Genomic DNA, 13,571 nt, shown 5'->3' on the forward strand with positions numbered 1-13,571 from the left:
AATGATTTCCCTAAAATGCAGGTCTGATTATGTCACAAACCCCACCTCCCACACTCAAAAAAATCCAGTGGCTTCCCATGCTTCCAGGAACAAATACAAAATACATATTCTTTTTTTGCCATTCAAAGCCCTTCATAAACAATTCTCTTCCTACTTTACCATTTGCTTGCATCTTACTGCCTGTCACATATGCTTTGATCCAGTGACCCTGGGTCCTCCTGGTTTTTCAGAAATAAGATATTCCATCTCTAAGTTCCAGTGTTTTGTGGCTATCCCCTATGCCTCTAACTTTCTCCCTCTTCTTCTCTGAATATTGACCTTCCTGGCTTCCTTTAAATCCAAACTGAAAATTCCACCTTCTACAACCTTCTTAATGCTGATTCCTTCCCTCTTTTAATTCTTTCCTGTTTATCTGTTTATCCTATACATACAACTTATTTTATCTTTTTATGTATCAATCTAAATCTATCTATCTAAATATGGTACCTATTCCAGAATATCAAGGGAGTTAATAAAAAGAAATGCAAGGGAAAGTGCTCTAGCCATACCAGATCTCAAACTGCAGTATAAAGCAATGATCATCAAAACTACTTGGTACTGGCTAAGAAATAAAATGGCAGATCAGCAGAATAGGCTAGGTACACAAGACAGTAGTAAATAACTATAGTAATCTATTGTTTGATAAACCCAAAGTCTCTAGCTGTTGGGATAATGTAGCACCAATCTGCTAGCAGCTACTGTGGCTGTGTAAGACCAGGAACAACCAGCAAATGGAAGGGCTGCTAACACAGGTTCTTTTGATCTGTTTTTCTAAGGAAAGCAACTTGGTAAGGGGTTAACAGTCTAAGTTTAATTAAACACGCATGTATCATTCACTTAGTTCAGGGGGGAAAGATCAGCCCCCTTGAACTTCAGAGCAAATACAAACAGAAATTACAAACATCAACAGACAGACCTTGTCTGATCAAATCATAATACCTAGTTACCAAAGAAGAACCAGTGGGTCTGGGTTAGCAAAGCCAGGGGGCAGTTACAATGGCTTGCCCAGAGTCTCAACACTCTTTCCATGAGTGAGCCCCAAAAGTCAAACACCAACCTCAGATCTTATGTCTGGGTCTCAGGGCCCTGGGGTACTTGATTAACTCAGTGCTGAGAAGCACTCAAAGAACAGTGAAAAGTCCCATTTAGGGTGTGGAAAAGTTAGTTAATCCCTAGTACCACCATAAACAGGGTTTCCAATGAATGACTCCCAATTGTCTTAGTGCTGAGAAACATTTCAGGACAAGATCCTACTTTACCAGCCCCATTCAAACAAAGGCCAGAATCATTAAAGACACTTAAGAGAAGAACAGCAAAAAGCCCTGCCCTGATTACTACTGCAGATAAGAACTCACTGTGTGGGGTATTTGACCATCACCAAATAATAATAATACTAATAAGGAGCCATCTCATGGTGGGAACAGAAATTGAATTTTATTCAATTCTCACGAGAATAGGGCATCCTCTACCAGCACAGAACTGAACCAGCAAAGGAAGCCAAGTACAAGGCGCAAAGCACCAATAATTATACCTAACACAAGAGAATTCCTGCCCACCTCTGACCCTTCTCAACACTGGCTGAGAGGCAGGCTTACAATCTGAGCACAAAAACTATACAAAGAACTGGGAAATTGAGGCACAGAAACTCCAATTCCCATTCCCTTAGTTAATGATTACAACTGAAGTGACATCTATAAATCTGAAGAAGGAGAATAGGATAAGATGAGAAGGAGACCCCTATCCATTCTTCTACAGTACTTTTACAGTAAAGGAAAGCAGGTCACAGTGACCCCATTCTTACTGAGCAAATCTTTAAACTAGAACCAGAAGAAAGAACAAAAAGTTTCAGGGTAAACTTTCCCAGAGGCTGAGCCATCAGACTCTCACAGCCTCAGAATTTTTCCACTTCCGCATTTCCCTATTTCTTGATTTTTAAACGTTTCTTAGTATAGATATAGACATATATTTGTACATATCTTCCCTATGAAGTCTTCACATTTTCTTTACCTCACACATCACTATGTGACAAAAACTGCTGGGAAAGCTGGAAAATAGCACTAGGCATAGAACAACATCTTATACCATATTCCAAGATAAGGTGAAAATGGGTACGATTTAGACACAAAGGGTGAAACTATAAGTAAATTAAGAGAGCAAGGACTAGTTTACTTGTCAGATCTATGGAAAAGGAAAGAATTTATGACCAAACAAGAGATGGAGAACATTATGAAATGTAAAATGGATAATTTTGATTACATTACATTAAAAAGGTTTTGCACAAAGCTAATACAACCAAGATTACAAGGGAAGCAGAAAGCTGGGAAATAGTTTTTACAGCCAATGTCTCTGATAAAGGCCTTGTTTCTAAAACATATAGAGAACTGAATCAAATCTATAAGAATACAAGTCATTCCTCCAATTGATAAACGTCAAAGGATATAAACAGGCAGTTTTCAGGTGAATAAATTATAGCTGTCTATAGTCATATGAAAAAATGCTCTAAATCACTATTGGTTGCAGAAATGCAAATTAAAACAACTCTGAGATACCACATCACACCTATCAGATTGGCTAACATGACAAAACAGAAAAATGATAAATTTTGCAGAAGATCTGGAAAAATCAGAACACTAATGTGTGGAGCTGTGGTGGAGTTGTGAACTGATCCAGCCATTCTGGAGAACAATTTGGAACTATACACAAAGGACTATAAAACTGTGCATGCCCTTGATACAGCAATAGCACTACTGAGTCTGTATTCCAAAGAGATCATGACAAAGGGAAAAGAACCTGCATGTACAAAAATATTTATAGTAGCTCTTTTTGTGGTGGCCAAGAACTGGAAATTGAATGGATGCCCATCCATTAGGGAATGGCTGAAAGAGTTGTGGTATGTGAATGTAACGGAATACTATTGTTCCATAAGAAATGATGAGCAGGCAGTCTTCAGGAAAACCTGGAAAGATTTGCATGAACTGATGCTGAGTGAGGGGAGCAGAATCAGAAGAGCATTGTACACAGTAACAGCCATATTTTACGATGACTGACTTTGTTAGACATAGCTCTTCTGAGCAATGCAATGATCCGAGACAATTCCAAAGGACTCATGATGGAAAATGCTATCTACTTCCAGAGAAAGAACTATAGAGTCTAAATACATATCAAAGCATACTATTTTCTCTTTTTTTGTTTATTTCTTTCTCATGATTTTCCCTATTTGTTCTGATTCTTCTCTTACAACAAGACTAATGAAGAAATATGCTTAATATGATCATATGTGTATAGCCTATATCGGATTGCATGCTGTCTTGGGGAAGAGGGAATGGAGGTAGGAGGAAAATTTAGAACTCAAAATCTTATAAAAGTGAATGTTGAAAACTAAAAATAGATAAATAAATTTTAAAAATAAGTATGGTACCTGGCACATAGTGGTCATTGAATAAATGGTTATTGATTGGTTGATTGAGTAAAATTGATACGACCTCAATATTTGAACATGCATACAATGTTCCAAACTTATTGGTCAATCTTTCCTCTATAAACAAGTGGGAGAAAGGTATTTTTGACCCGTTGTGGTCAGGCTTGTTGGGAATTTTGCAACATTCATTTTTTTTTATATCGTGGTTGCTATTTTCCCTATTCATATTACTATAGACATTGTATATTTTCTTTCAAAATGAAGTACTTTTAAAAAACCTTCTATTCATCCATGTTTTGTATATTCATCACATTTGTCATTTCCTATAACACAGTAATATTCAATTCCATTCATATACCAAAATTATTTATCCGTTCCCCAACTGATGAATGTGTATTTTGTTTCTAGTTATTTACTAACACAAAAGTGCTGCTATAAATATATGGGGATACTTTGGGACTTTTTTCATCAAGACTTCTTTGCCATTTATATGTAGCAGTGGAATTCCTAGTTAAAGAGATAGGGTTATATCTATGACTGTATTTGTATAATTCCAAATTAATTTCTGAAGTGAGTATACCAAGTCACAGAACCACGATAAATATTTTGTCATTCCTGTCTTCCTACAATCTCTCCACAATCAACTATTCCTCTTTTTTTCCATGTTTGTCAATTGCCTGAGGATTAAATGAAAACTCAGGTTGTTGTTTTTTTAATTTTTAATTTTTTTAATTTTTAATTTTTTTAATTTTTTTACACATAGCCATTCTTTATTATTTGATATTTTTTAGTTTTCAACATTGATTTCTACAAGATTTTGAGTTCCAAATTTTCTCCCTATTTCTACCCTCCCCTCACCCCCAGATGGCATGTATTCTGATTGCCCCTTTCTCTAGTCTTCCTTCCCTTCTGTCACCCCACTCCCCCTCCATGCCCTTTACCTTACTTTCTTGTAGGGCAAGATAGATTTCTATACCCCATTGCTTGTATATCTTATTTCCCAGTTGCATGCAAAAATAACTTTTTTTTGAGCATTTGATTTTAGAAATTTGAGTTCCAAATTTTCTCCCTTCTTCCCTCCCCACCCACCCTCCTTAACATAGGCTACACATGTATCATTATGCAAAATACTTCCATAGCAGTCATGCTGTAAAAGACTAACTGTATTTCCCTCCAACCTATACTGTCCCCCTTTATTCAGTTTTCTCCCTTGATCCTGTACCTTTTCAAAAGTGTTTGCTTTTGATTACCTCCTCCCCTGATCTGCCCTCCCTTATATCATCCCCCCTTTTTTTATTCCCTTCCCTGCTACTTTCTTGTAGGGTAAGATATCCAATTGAGTGTGCATGTTATTCCCTCCTTAAGTGAAAACCAGTGAGAGCAAGATACACTCATTCCCTTTTACCTGCCCCTTCTTCCCTTCCAAGAGAACTGATTTTTTTGCCACTTTTATGTGTGATAATTTACCCCATTCTATCTCTCCCTTTCTCCTTCTCCCAGAATATTCTTCTCTCACCCCTTAATTGTGTTTATTTATACATTTTTAGATATCATCCCTTCATATTCAACTTATCGTGTGCCCTTTGTCTATATATAGTTATATTCTCCTCAATTATTCTAGTACTGAGAAAGGTTTCATGAGTTACACAGATCTTCTTTCCATGTACGAATGTAAACAAAACAGTTCAACTTTAGTAAGTCTCTTATAGTTTCTCTTTCCTATTTACCTTTTCATGCTTCTCCTGATGCTTGTACTTGAAAGTCAAATTTTGTATTCAGTTCTGGTCTTTTCATCAAGAAAGCTTGAAAGTCCTCTATTTTATTGAAAAGCCATATCTTGCCCTGGAGTATTATACTCAGTTTTGCTGAGTAGGTAATTCTTGGTTTTAATCCTAGCTCCTTTGACCTGCAGAATCCTGATTGTGTTTCCACAATACTCAAAATGTTTTTTTTTTCCTGGTTGCTTGCAATATTTTCTCCTTGACCTGGGAAATCTGGACTTTGGCCACAATATTCCTAGGACTTTTCTTTTTGGGATCTTTTTCTTTTTTTTTGTTTGTTTTCTTTTTTTATTTAATTTTTAAAAATATATTTAGTTTTCAGCATTGATTTTCACAAGAGTTTGAATTACAAATTTTCTCCCCATTTCTACCCTCCTGCCCACTCCAAGATGGAGTATATTCTGGTTGCACCATTCCCCAGTCAGCCCTCCCATCTGTCACCCCACTCCCCTCCCATCCCCCTTTCCCTTCTTCTCTTGTAGGGCAAGATAAATTTCTATGCCCCATTTCCTGTGTATCTTATTTCCTAGTTGCATGCAAAAATTTTTTCTTTGTTGTTGTTTTTGAATGTCTGTTTTTAAAACCTTGAGTTCCAAATTCTCTCTCCTCTTCCCTCCCTGCCCACCCTCCCTAAGAAGGCAAGCAATTCAACATAGGCCACATGCATATCATTATGTAAAACCCTTCCACAATACTCATGTTGTGAAAGATTAACTATGTTTTGCTCCTTCCTAACCTATCCCCCTTTGTTGAAATTTCTCCCTTGACCCTGTCCCTTTTCAAAAGTGTTATGATTTCTCTTGCTTGTTTACCTTTTCATGCTTCTCTTGATTCTTGTGTTTGAAAGTCAAATTTTCTATTCAGCTCTGGTCTTTTCACTGAGAAAGCTTGAAAGTCCTCTATTTTGTTGAAAATCCATATTTTGCCTTGGAGCACGATACTCAGTTTTGCTGGGTAGGTGATTCTTGGTTTTAATCCTAGCTCCATTGACCTCTGGAATATTGTATTCCAAGCCCTTTGGTCCCTTAATGTGGAAGCTGCCAGATCCTGTGTTATCCTGATTATTTTTCCACAATACTCAAACTGTTTCTTTCTGGCTGCTTGCAGTATTTCCTCCTTGACCTGGGGACTCCGGAATTTGGCCACAATGTTCCTAGCAGTTTTCCTTTGGGGATCTATTTGAGGAGGCAATCAGTGGATTCTTTCAATTTCTATTTTACACTCTGGCTCTAGAATATCAGGGCAATTCTCCTTGATAATTTCTTGAAAGATGATATCTAGGCTCTTTTTTTGATCATGGCTTTCAGGTAGTCCAATAATTTTTAAATTATCTCTCCTGGATCTATTTTCTAAGTCAGTGGTTTTTCCAATGAGATATTTGACATTGTCTTCCACTTTTTCATTCCTTTGGTTCTGTTTTATAATATCTTGATTTCTCATAAAGTCACTAGCTTCCACTTGTTCCAATCTCACTTTTAAGGTGGTATTTTCTTCAGTGGTCTTTTGGATCTCCTTTTCCATTTGGCTAATTCTGCCTTTCAAGGCATTCTTCTCCTCATTGGCTAGTTGGTCCTGCTACCGCCCATGCTGAGCTCCACTCCCCTCTGCTCCATTCCCAATAGACCTCATCCAGCAACCATCCAGGCTGTCCTGGGCTAGATCCCTGCTTCCCTCTGCTATTTTGTGGGTTCTACAGTTCTAGAATTTTTTCAGAGTCATTTTTTTTAGTTTTTTGGAGGGACCTGGAAGGAAGCTCATGCAAGTCCCTGCTTTTCAGCTGCCATCTTGGCTCCGCCCCTGGAAGTCTCTTGGGATCTTTTTCAAGAGGCATTCGTTGAATTCTTTCAATTTCTATTTTACCCTCTGGTTCTAGAATATCAGGGCAGTTTTCCTTGATAATTTCTTGAAAGATGACGTCTAGGCTCTTTCTTTTATGTGAGATTTTTTTTTCCTATTCTTCTTTTCCCTACCACTTCTCCCAATACATCCCTTTTTTTCCAGGCTTCCATTTTTATATTGAAATCATTCCAATATAATTGATTCATACTCTGCCTATGTAGAATCTTTCTAATTGACCTAATGGCATAAAAGCTCTTGAGAGCTACATGTCTCACCTTCCTCTTTGGAAATGTAAACAGTGTAACATTAAGTTCCTCATAATTTCTCAATCATGTTTACATTTTTATGCCTCTCTTGAGTCTGTACCTGAATGTCAAATTTTCTATTCAGCTCTGGTCTTTTCATCAGGAATGCCTGGTAGTCCTATGTTTCACTGAATATCTAGAGCTCCCAGGTGTGGAAGACAATGTGAAATATCTCATTGGAAAAACCACTGACCTGGAGAATAGATCCGGGAGACATAATTTAAAAATTATTGGACTACCTGAAAGCCATGATTAAAAAAAGAGCCTAGATATCATCTTTCAAGAAATTATCAAGGAGAACTGCCCTCATATTCTAGAGCCAGAGGGTAAAATAGAAATTGAAAGAATCCACCAATCGCCTCCTGAAAATGATCCCAAAAAGAAAACTCCTAGGAATATTGTCACCAAATTTCAGAGCTCCCAGATCAAGGAGAAAATTATGCAAGCAGCCAGAAAGAAACAATTTTAGTATTATGGCTACACAATCAGGATAACACAAGATCTAGCAGCTTCTAGATTAAGGGATTGAAGGGCTTGGAATAGGGTATTCTGCAGGTCAATGGAGCCAGGATTAAAACCAAGAATCACCTGCCCAACAAAACTGAGTATAATGCTCCAAGGCAAAATATGGATTTTGAATAAAATAGAGGACTTTCAAGCTTTCTCAATGAAAAGACCAGAGCTGAAAATAAAATTTGACTATCAAACACAGGAATCAAGAGAAGCATGAAAAGGTAAACAAGATAGAGAAACCATAAGAGACTTACTAAAGTTGAACTGTTTTGTTTACATTCCTACATGGAAGGATGATGTGTATAATTCATGAGACCTCAGTATTAAGGTAGAGGAAGGGAATATATATACACATAGAGAGAGAGGGAGAGGGAGAGAGAGAGAAAGAGAGAGAGAGAGAGAGAGAGAGAGAGAGGGGGGGGGGCACAGGGTGAGTTGAATATTCAGGGATGATATCTAAAAAAAATAAAATTAAATTAAGGGATGAGAGAGGAATATATTGAGAGAGGGAGAAAGGGAGAGATAGAATGGGGTAAATTATCTCATATAAAAGAGGCAAGAAAAAGCCGCTCATTGGAAGGGAAGGGGGGCAGGTGAGGGGGAATGAGTGAATCTTGCTCTCATCGGATTTGACCTGAGGAGGGAATACCATACACACTCAATTGGGTATCTTACCTCACAGGAAATAAGGAGGAAGGAGATAAAAATGGGGGACAATAGAAGAGAGGGCAGATAGGGGGAGGAGGTAAGAAAAAGCAAACAGTTTTGAAAAGGGACAGGGTCAAGGGAAAAAGTTGAATAAAAGTGGACTGGATAGGAGGGAGCAAAATATAGTTAGTCTTTTACAATATGAATAATGTGGAATGGTTTTGCATAATGATACACATGTGGCCTATGTTGAATTGCTTGGCTTCTTAGGGAGTGTGGGTGGGGAGGGAAGAGGGGAGAGAATTTGGAACTCAAAGTTTCAATAGCAGATGTTGAGAAAAAAAAAGTTTTTAGGTGCAACTAGGTATTAAGCTATACAGGCAATGGGGCATAGAAATCTGTCTTGCCCTACAATGAAGTAAGTGAAAAGGGGATGGGGGGGGTGGGGTCACAGAAGGGAGCACTGACTGGGGAATGGGGCAACCAGAATATATGCCATCTTGGAATGGGGGGGAGGGTAGAAATGGGGAGAAAAATTGTAATTCAAACTCTTGTGGAAATCAATGCTGAATGCTAAAAATATTAAATAAATAAATAATAATTTAAAATAAAATAATTTTTTTTTAAATTTTTAAAAAAGGATTCACTATTTCACAAAAATTGCTGGGAAAAACTGGAAAATAGTATGGCAGAAACTGCGCATAGGCCAACATGTTACACCACATACCAAAATAAAGTCAAAATGGGTTCATGATTTAGGAATAAAGGCTGATAGTATAAGCAGTTTGGGAGAGGAAAGAATAGTTTACCTGTCAGATACATGGAGAAGGGAAGAATTCATTACCAAACAAGAGATAGAGAGCATTACAAAATGCAAAATGGGTAGTTTTGATTATGTTAAATTGAAAAGGTTTTGTACAAAGCCAATGCAACAAAAATTAGGAGGAAAGCAGAAAATTGGGAAAGAATCTTTACAATCAGTGTCTCTGATAAAAGCCTTATATCTAAAACATACAGGGAACTGAGTCAAATTTATAGGAATAGAAGTTATTCCCCAATTGAGAAATGGTCAAAGGACATGAACAAACAGTTTTCAGAGGAAGAAATTAAAGATATCTATAGTCATATGAAAAATTAAAGATATCTATAGTCATATGAAAATGCAAGCCATTCCCCAATTGAGAAATGGTCAAAGGATATGAACAGGCAGTTTGCAGAAGAAGAAATTAAAGATATCTATAGTGATATGAAAAAATCCTCTAAATCACTATTGATTAGAGAAATGCAAATCAAAACAACTCTTAGGTACCACATCTCTCCTGTTGTATTGGCTAAAATGACAAAACAGGAAAATAATAAATGCTGGAGAGGATGTGGGAAAATTAGAAAATTGTTACATTGCTGGTGGAGTTGTGAACTGATCCAGCCATTTTGGAGAGCAATTTGGAACTATGCCCAAAGGGCTATAAAGATGTGCATACCCTTTGGCCCAGCAATACCACTTCTAGGGCTGTATCCCAAAGAAATCACACAAGTGGGAAAGGGACCCATACGTACAAAAATATTTACAGCAGCACTTTTTGTGGTAGCTGAGAATTGGAAATCAAAGGGATGCCCATCAGTTGGAGAATGGCTAAACAAATTATGATGTATGAATGTAATGGAATGTGCAGTAAGAAATGAGGAACAGACAGACTTCATTATAACCTGGAAACACTTATGTGAACTATTGCTGAGTGAGGGGAGCAGAACCAAGAGATCATGATACACAATTAAGGCACACGCTATCTGTAAGGAGTAACTTTGATAGAGTTGGCTCTTCTCGTCAATCTATGGTTCAAAGACAGCTCCAAAAGACTCATGATGGAAAACGCTATGCACATCCAGAGAAAGAACTATGAAGTCTGAATGCAGATTGAGGCAAACTATTTGGTCTCTTTTTTTCCTTCTTTTTTGGTTTTGTTTCTTCTTTCTCATGATTCACTCCATTAGTTATAATTCTTCTTTACAACTTGACTATTATGTAAATAAGTTTAATGCAAAGGTTTATGTAGAACCTACATCAGACTACATGCCACCTTGGGGGTGAGGGAAGAAGAGAGGGAGAGAAAATTTGGAACTCAAAAACTTGTGAAACTGAGTGTTGTGAACTAAAAAAAAAAGAAATTTAAAGAGAAAATGAAAAAAAAAGCTATCATTTTATTTCTTCCAGGAATTCTGTTTGACCTTGGGTCCAAATTTTGTTATTCTTTAAGGCTTTACTTCTATATTTTGTAATATTATTCTCTTCTGAGTTTGTGTCTTGGATGTCCTTGGTACCATAGCTCTTTATCATGAAGTATGTGTGAGGATGGGGAGAGTGGGATGAGAGGGTGTTGATTTGTTTAACTCATTCTTCAAGCCTTATTTTCAAAACAGCAACTTTGCATCAGAGCTGGGCTCTACAAAATTCTGGAAGAAATGTCTCTGGTGGTACCCCATACCTGGAATGCTCCCTCTCTACCACTCTGACTATTGACCTCCTTGGCTTCCTTTAAACACCAATTCATATCCTACCTTCTGCAGGAAACCTCCAACTCTTATTAATTCCAGTGGCTTCCCTCTGTCAATCATCTCCAATTTATCCTGTATATAGCTTCCTTTGTTTATATGTGTTTGCATGTGCTCTCCTCTTAGATCGTAAGCTTTCTGAGGCCAGGGACTGTCTTTTTATGTCTCTTTGTATCCCCAGAGCTTTACACAATGTTTGGCACATGGGAGGCACTTAATGTTTATTTATTGATTGATTTTGAGCATTCCTTGGGGTCCTGTTGCTGCTGCTTCCACACATTGAATTCTGCATTATTCAAGGATATCATTATTATTAACTTAATCCAGGGAACTGAAAAATTTCTGTGTGCCTTAAGGTCATCTGGCAAAGGCCAAAATCTGGTAGCTGAACTCATATTCTCTGCTTGGTCTGGGTGAAAAAGCATAGGCGTGCTCCTAATTGTTGTTCCATTAGCCTGCTGTTTTCTCCAGCTCAGATAGCTGGAAGGCTCTGCAGGTTCAGAGTGACAGAACTACAGGATTCATCTTGATCTGAGTTGCCTGTCATGGCTATTCAGCACTAGCTCCCAGGTGAGTTTAGATTCTGAATCCATGATGCCTCACATCTTTAGGATGGATCCTGTTCCTACTCCCTGAAAGGTACTAGGTCTAATCCCAGTCTCTGCTGGATCTTCAAGTGCTCCTTTTCCTAGAGCTCAACACACATCAACTCCATACCTACCTGCATGTTCACCCTAAGTCTATGCTGGATCAACAACCCAAATTAGGCCTCAGAGTGACAAAGCTGCTGACTGCTTCCTATTTTTCCTCCATACACGTGCCCATTAGCAGATGATTCCCTGCTCTCTAAAGAATGGAGACCTTAGGTGAGCAAGTTTGTGTAAAGTGGTCACTAGCTCTTTTGCAACCCCTGTTGCCTTAGCACAAGTTCTGTTTCTCTAAATTTTCCTACTAAACTTTCCCATCCCTTCCCTGACTGTGGGACACCTTAGGCTATTCTACCTACTGACTTCTGGTCATGCAAAATACCTTAACTTTTTTCTTCTTTCCTGATATTCCTATGCTTTGTAGACCAACCATTTTTTAAAATTATAATTTCCTAGTATAATCCCATTACTTTTATCATTCTGATTCACCCTTTTATATTTCTTCTGGCATTTTCACTTCTGATAACAAAGTTTTAGATTACAAAATTTTGGGCAAATATTTCTTTTTCACAAATTTTATTGAAATGCAGCGTTTAAGGTCTAAGTATCAAAGAAGGCCATGCGTGACATCTAATTTAGTCCTTAGATATTGATGGGCAACAGTAGGCTAAACAAAAGGACAAAAGTCCAAAGTTGCCAGAAGATTCCAATACCACCTACCTCCATAAAACACTACCTAGCTACTCCATGGATTATTTCAGTTCTTCTTTAATTGCATCCCTTCCCATGACTTAGACAAAAAAAAAGATGTATTATTGGTATTTTTACCTTGTCATTATAATTAAATGACATGAAATTTATTTTTGTTTAGCTCAGCTGGTTTTGCTCATATAGTGAAGATTATGGAACATGATTACATCGTAGGCTTTCCAACCTCAGCTGTTGCAGAAGTATTGAAACCTTTTAAAATTGAAATTCCAATAAACAGCCCTTGCTTATCAAGTACCATAACCATCGAAAAAGCTGTAAATCCATTTTATAAAATTAGACTTCATTTAAACAGTAAGTTTGTGTTTAAGTGTTAAGTGATTGATGGCTAGAAAGTGAGAAATTATCTTTTAGAAAAGACATTAATACTTATAGAGGAGTGAGTTTCAGAGTGGGCTCTGTGAGTCATTGGTTGGCCTCTAGAGTCCAACAGGTGTTTCATGGATGAGGAATTGGAAATACCAAAGCTAGTTTAATGGAGTGTGGCCACTGGACACGTTACAGCTTCTTGGAGCCACAGGTGAGAGTTGGGTGAAAGGTGGACACCAAAGTGGATGAGCAGCCCTGAAATGGTTTTGGCAACCCCTCTTACCAGAGGTGCTGGTCCTCCCCGAACATACGCCAAATGTCCATATTCAAATACATAAAGAGATATAGATTAATGTATATAAATAATAAGGAAGGTGAACTAGAGACCCTAATGCAATGAAGCACATTTGACTGGATAAGGATCACTGATAATGTGGGATGGGATCTATGAATGGAATATAGCTATGGGAAAGTAGATCTTATTCAAACAGAAAAGGATAAAGTAAAAGGAGGTCGGGAGGAAGTGTGACATTTTATGACCCCCATACTCAGGTGAAGAAATCTGAGAAGCAGGTGTAACCAGACTTTGGTGCATGACCAGCTCACCTCATGGAGGCAACCATGTCGGAGACAGAAAGCACCTGTTTCTTGGAGAAATCATTTCTGTTTTCTCCCACCATACAAGTAGCACTTCTAGAAATAGGGATCAGAGTAGTCACTGTTACACATGGTATAGCACAGTGAACCAACAAAT

At 37.7% G+C, this 13,571-nt stretch overlaps 1 protein-coding gene across 1 annotated transcript in view; it reads left to right on the forward strand.

Moving 5' to 3' along the window:
* CATSPERB (cation channel sperm associated auxiliary subunit beta) overlaps positions 1-13,571 on the forward strand; it is a 137,041-nt gene that overhangs the window by 76,086 nt on the left and 47,384 nt on the right. Inside the window, exon 19 of the mRNA XM_036736737.1 lies at positions 12,612-12,802. Within this exon, the coding sequence (XP_036592632.1) occupies positions 12,612-12,802 (191 nt within the window). The remainder of the gene's footprint in view (positions 1-12,611; positions 12,803-13,571) is intronic.

This window comes from Trichosurus vulpecula, chromosome 8 (genome assembly GCF_011100635.1).
Source record: "Trichosurus vulpecula isolate mTriVul1 chromosome 8, mTriVul1.pri, whole genome shotgun sequence".
NCBI lineage: Eukaryota > Metazoa > Chordata > Mammalia > Diprotodontia > Phalangeridae > Trichosurus > Trichosurus vulpecula.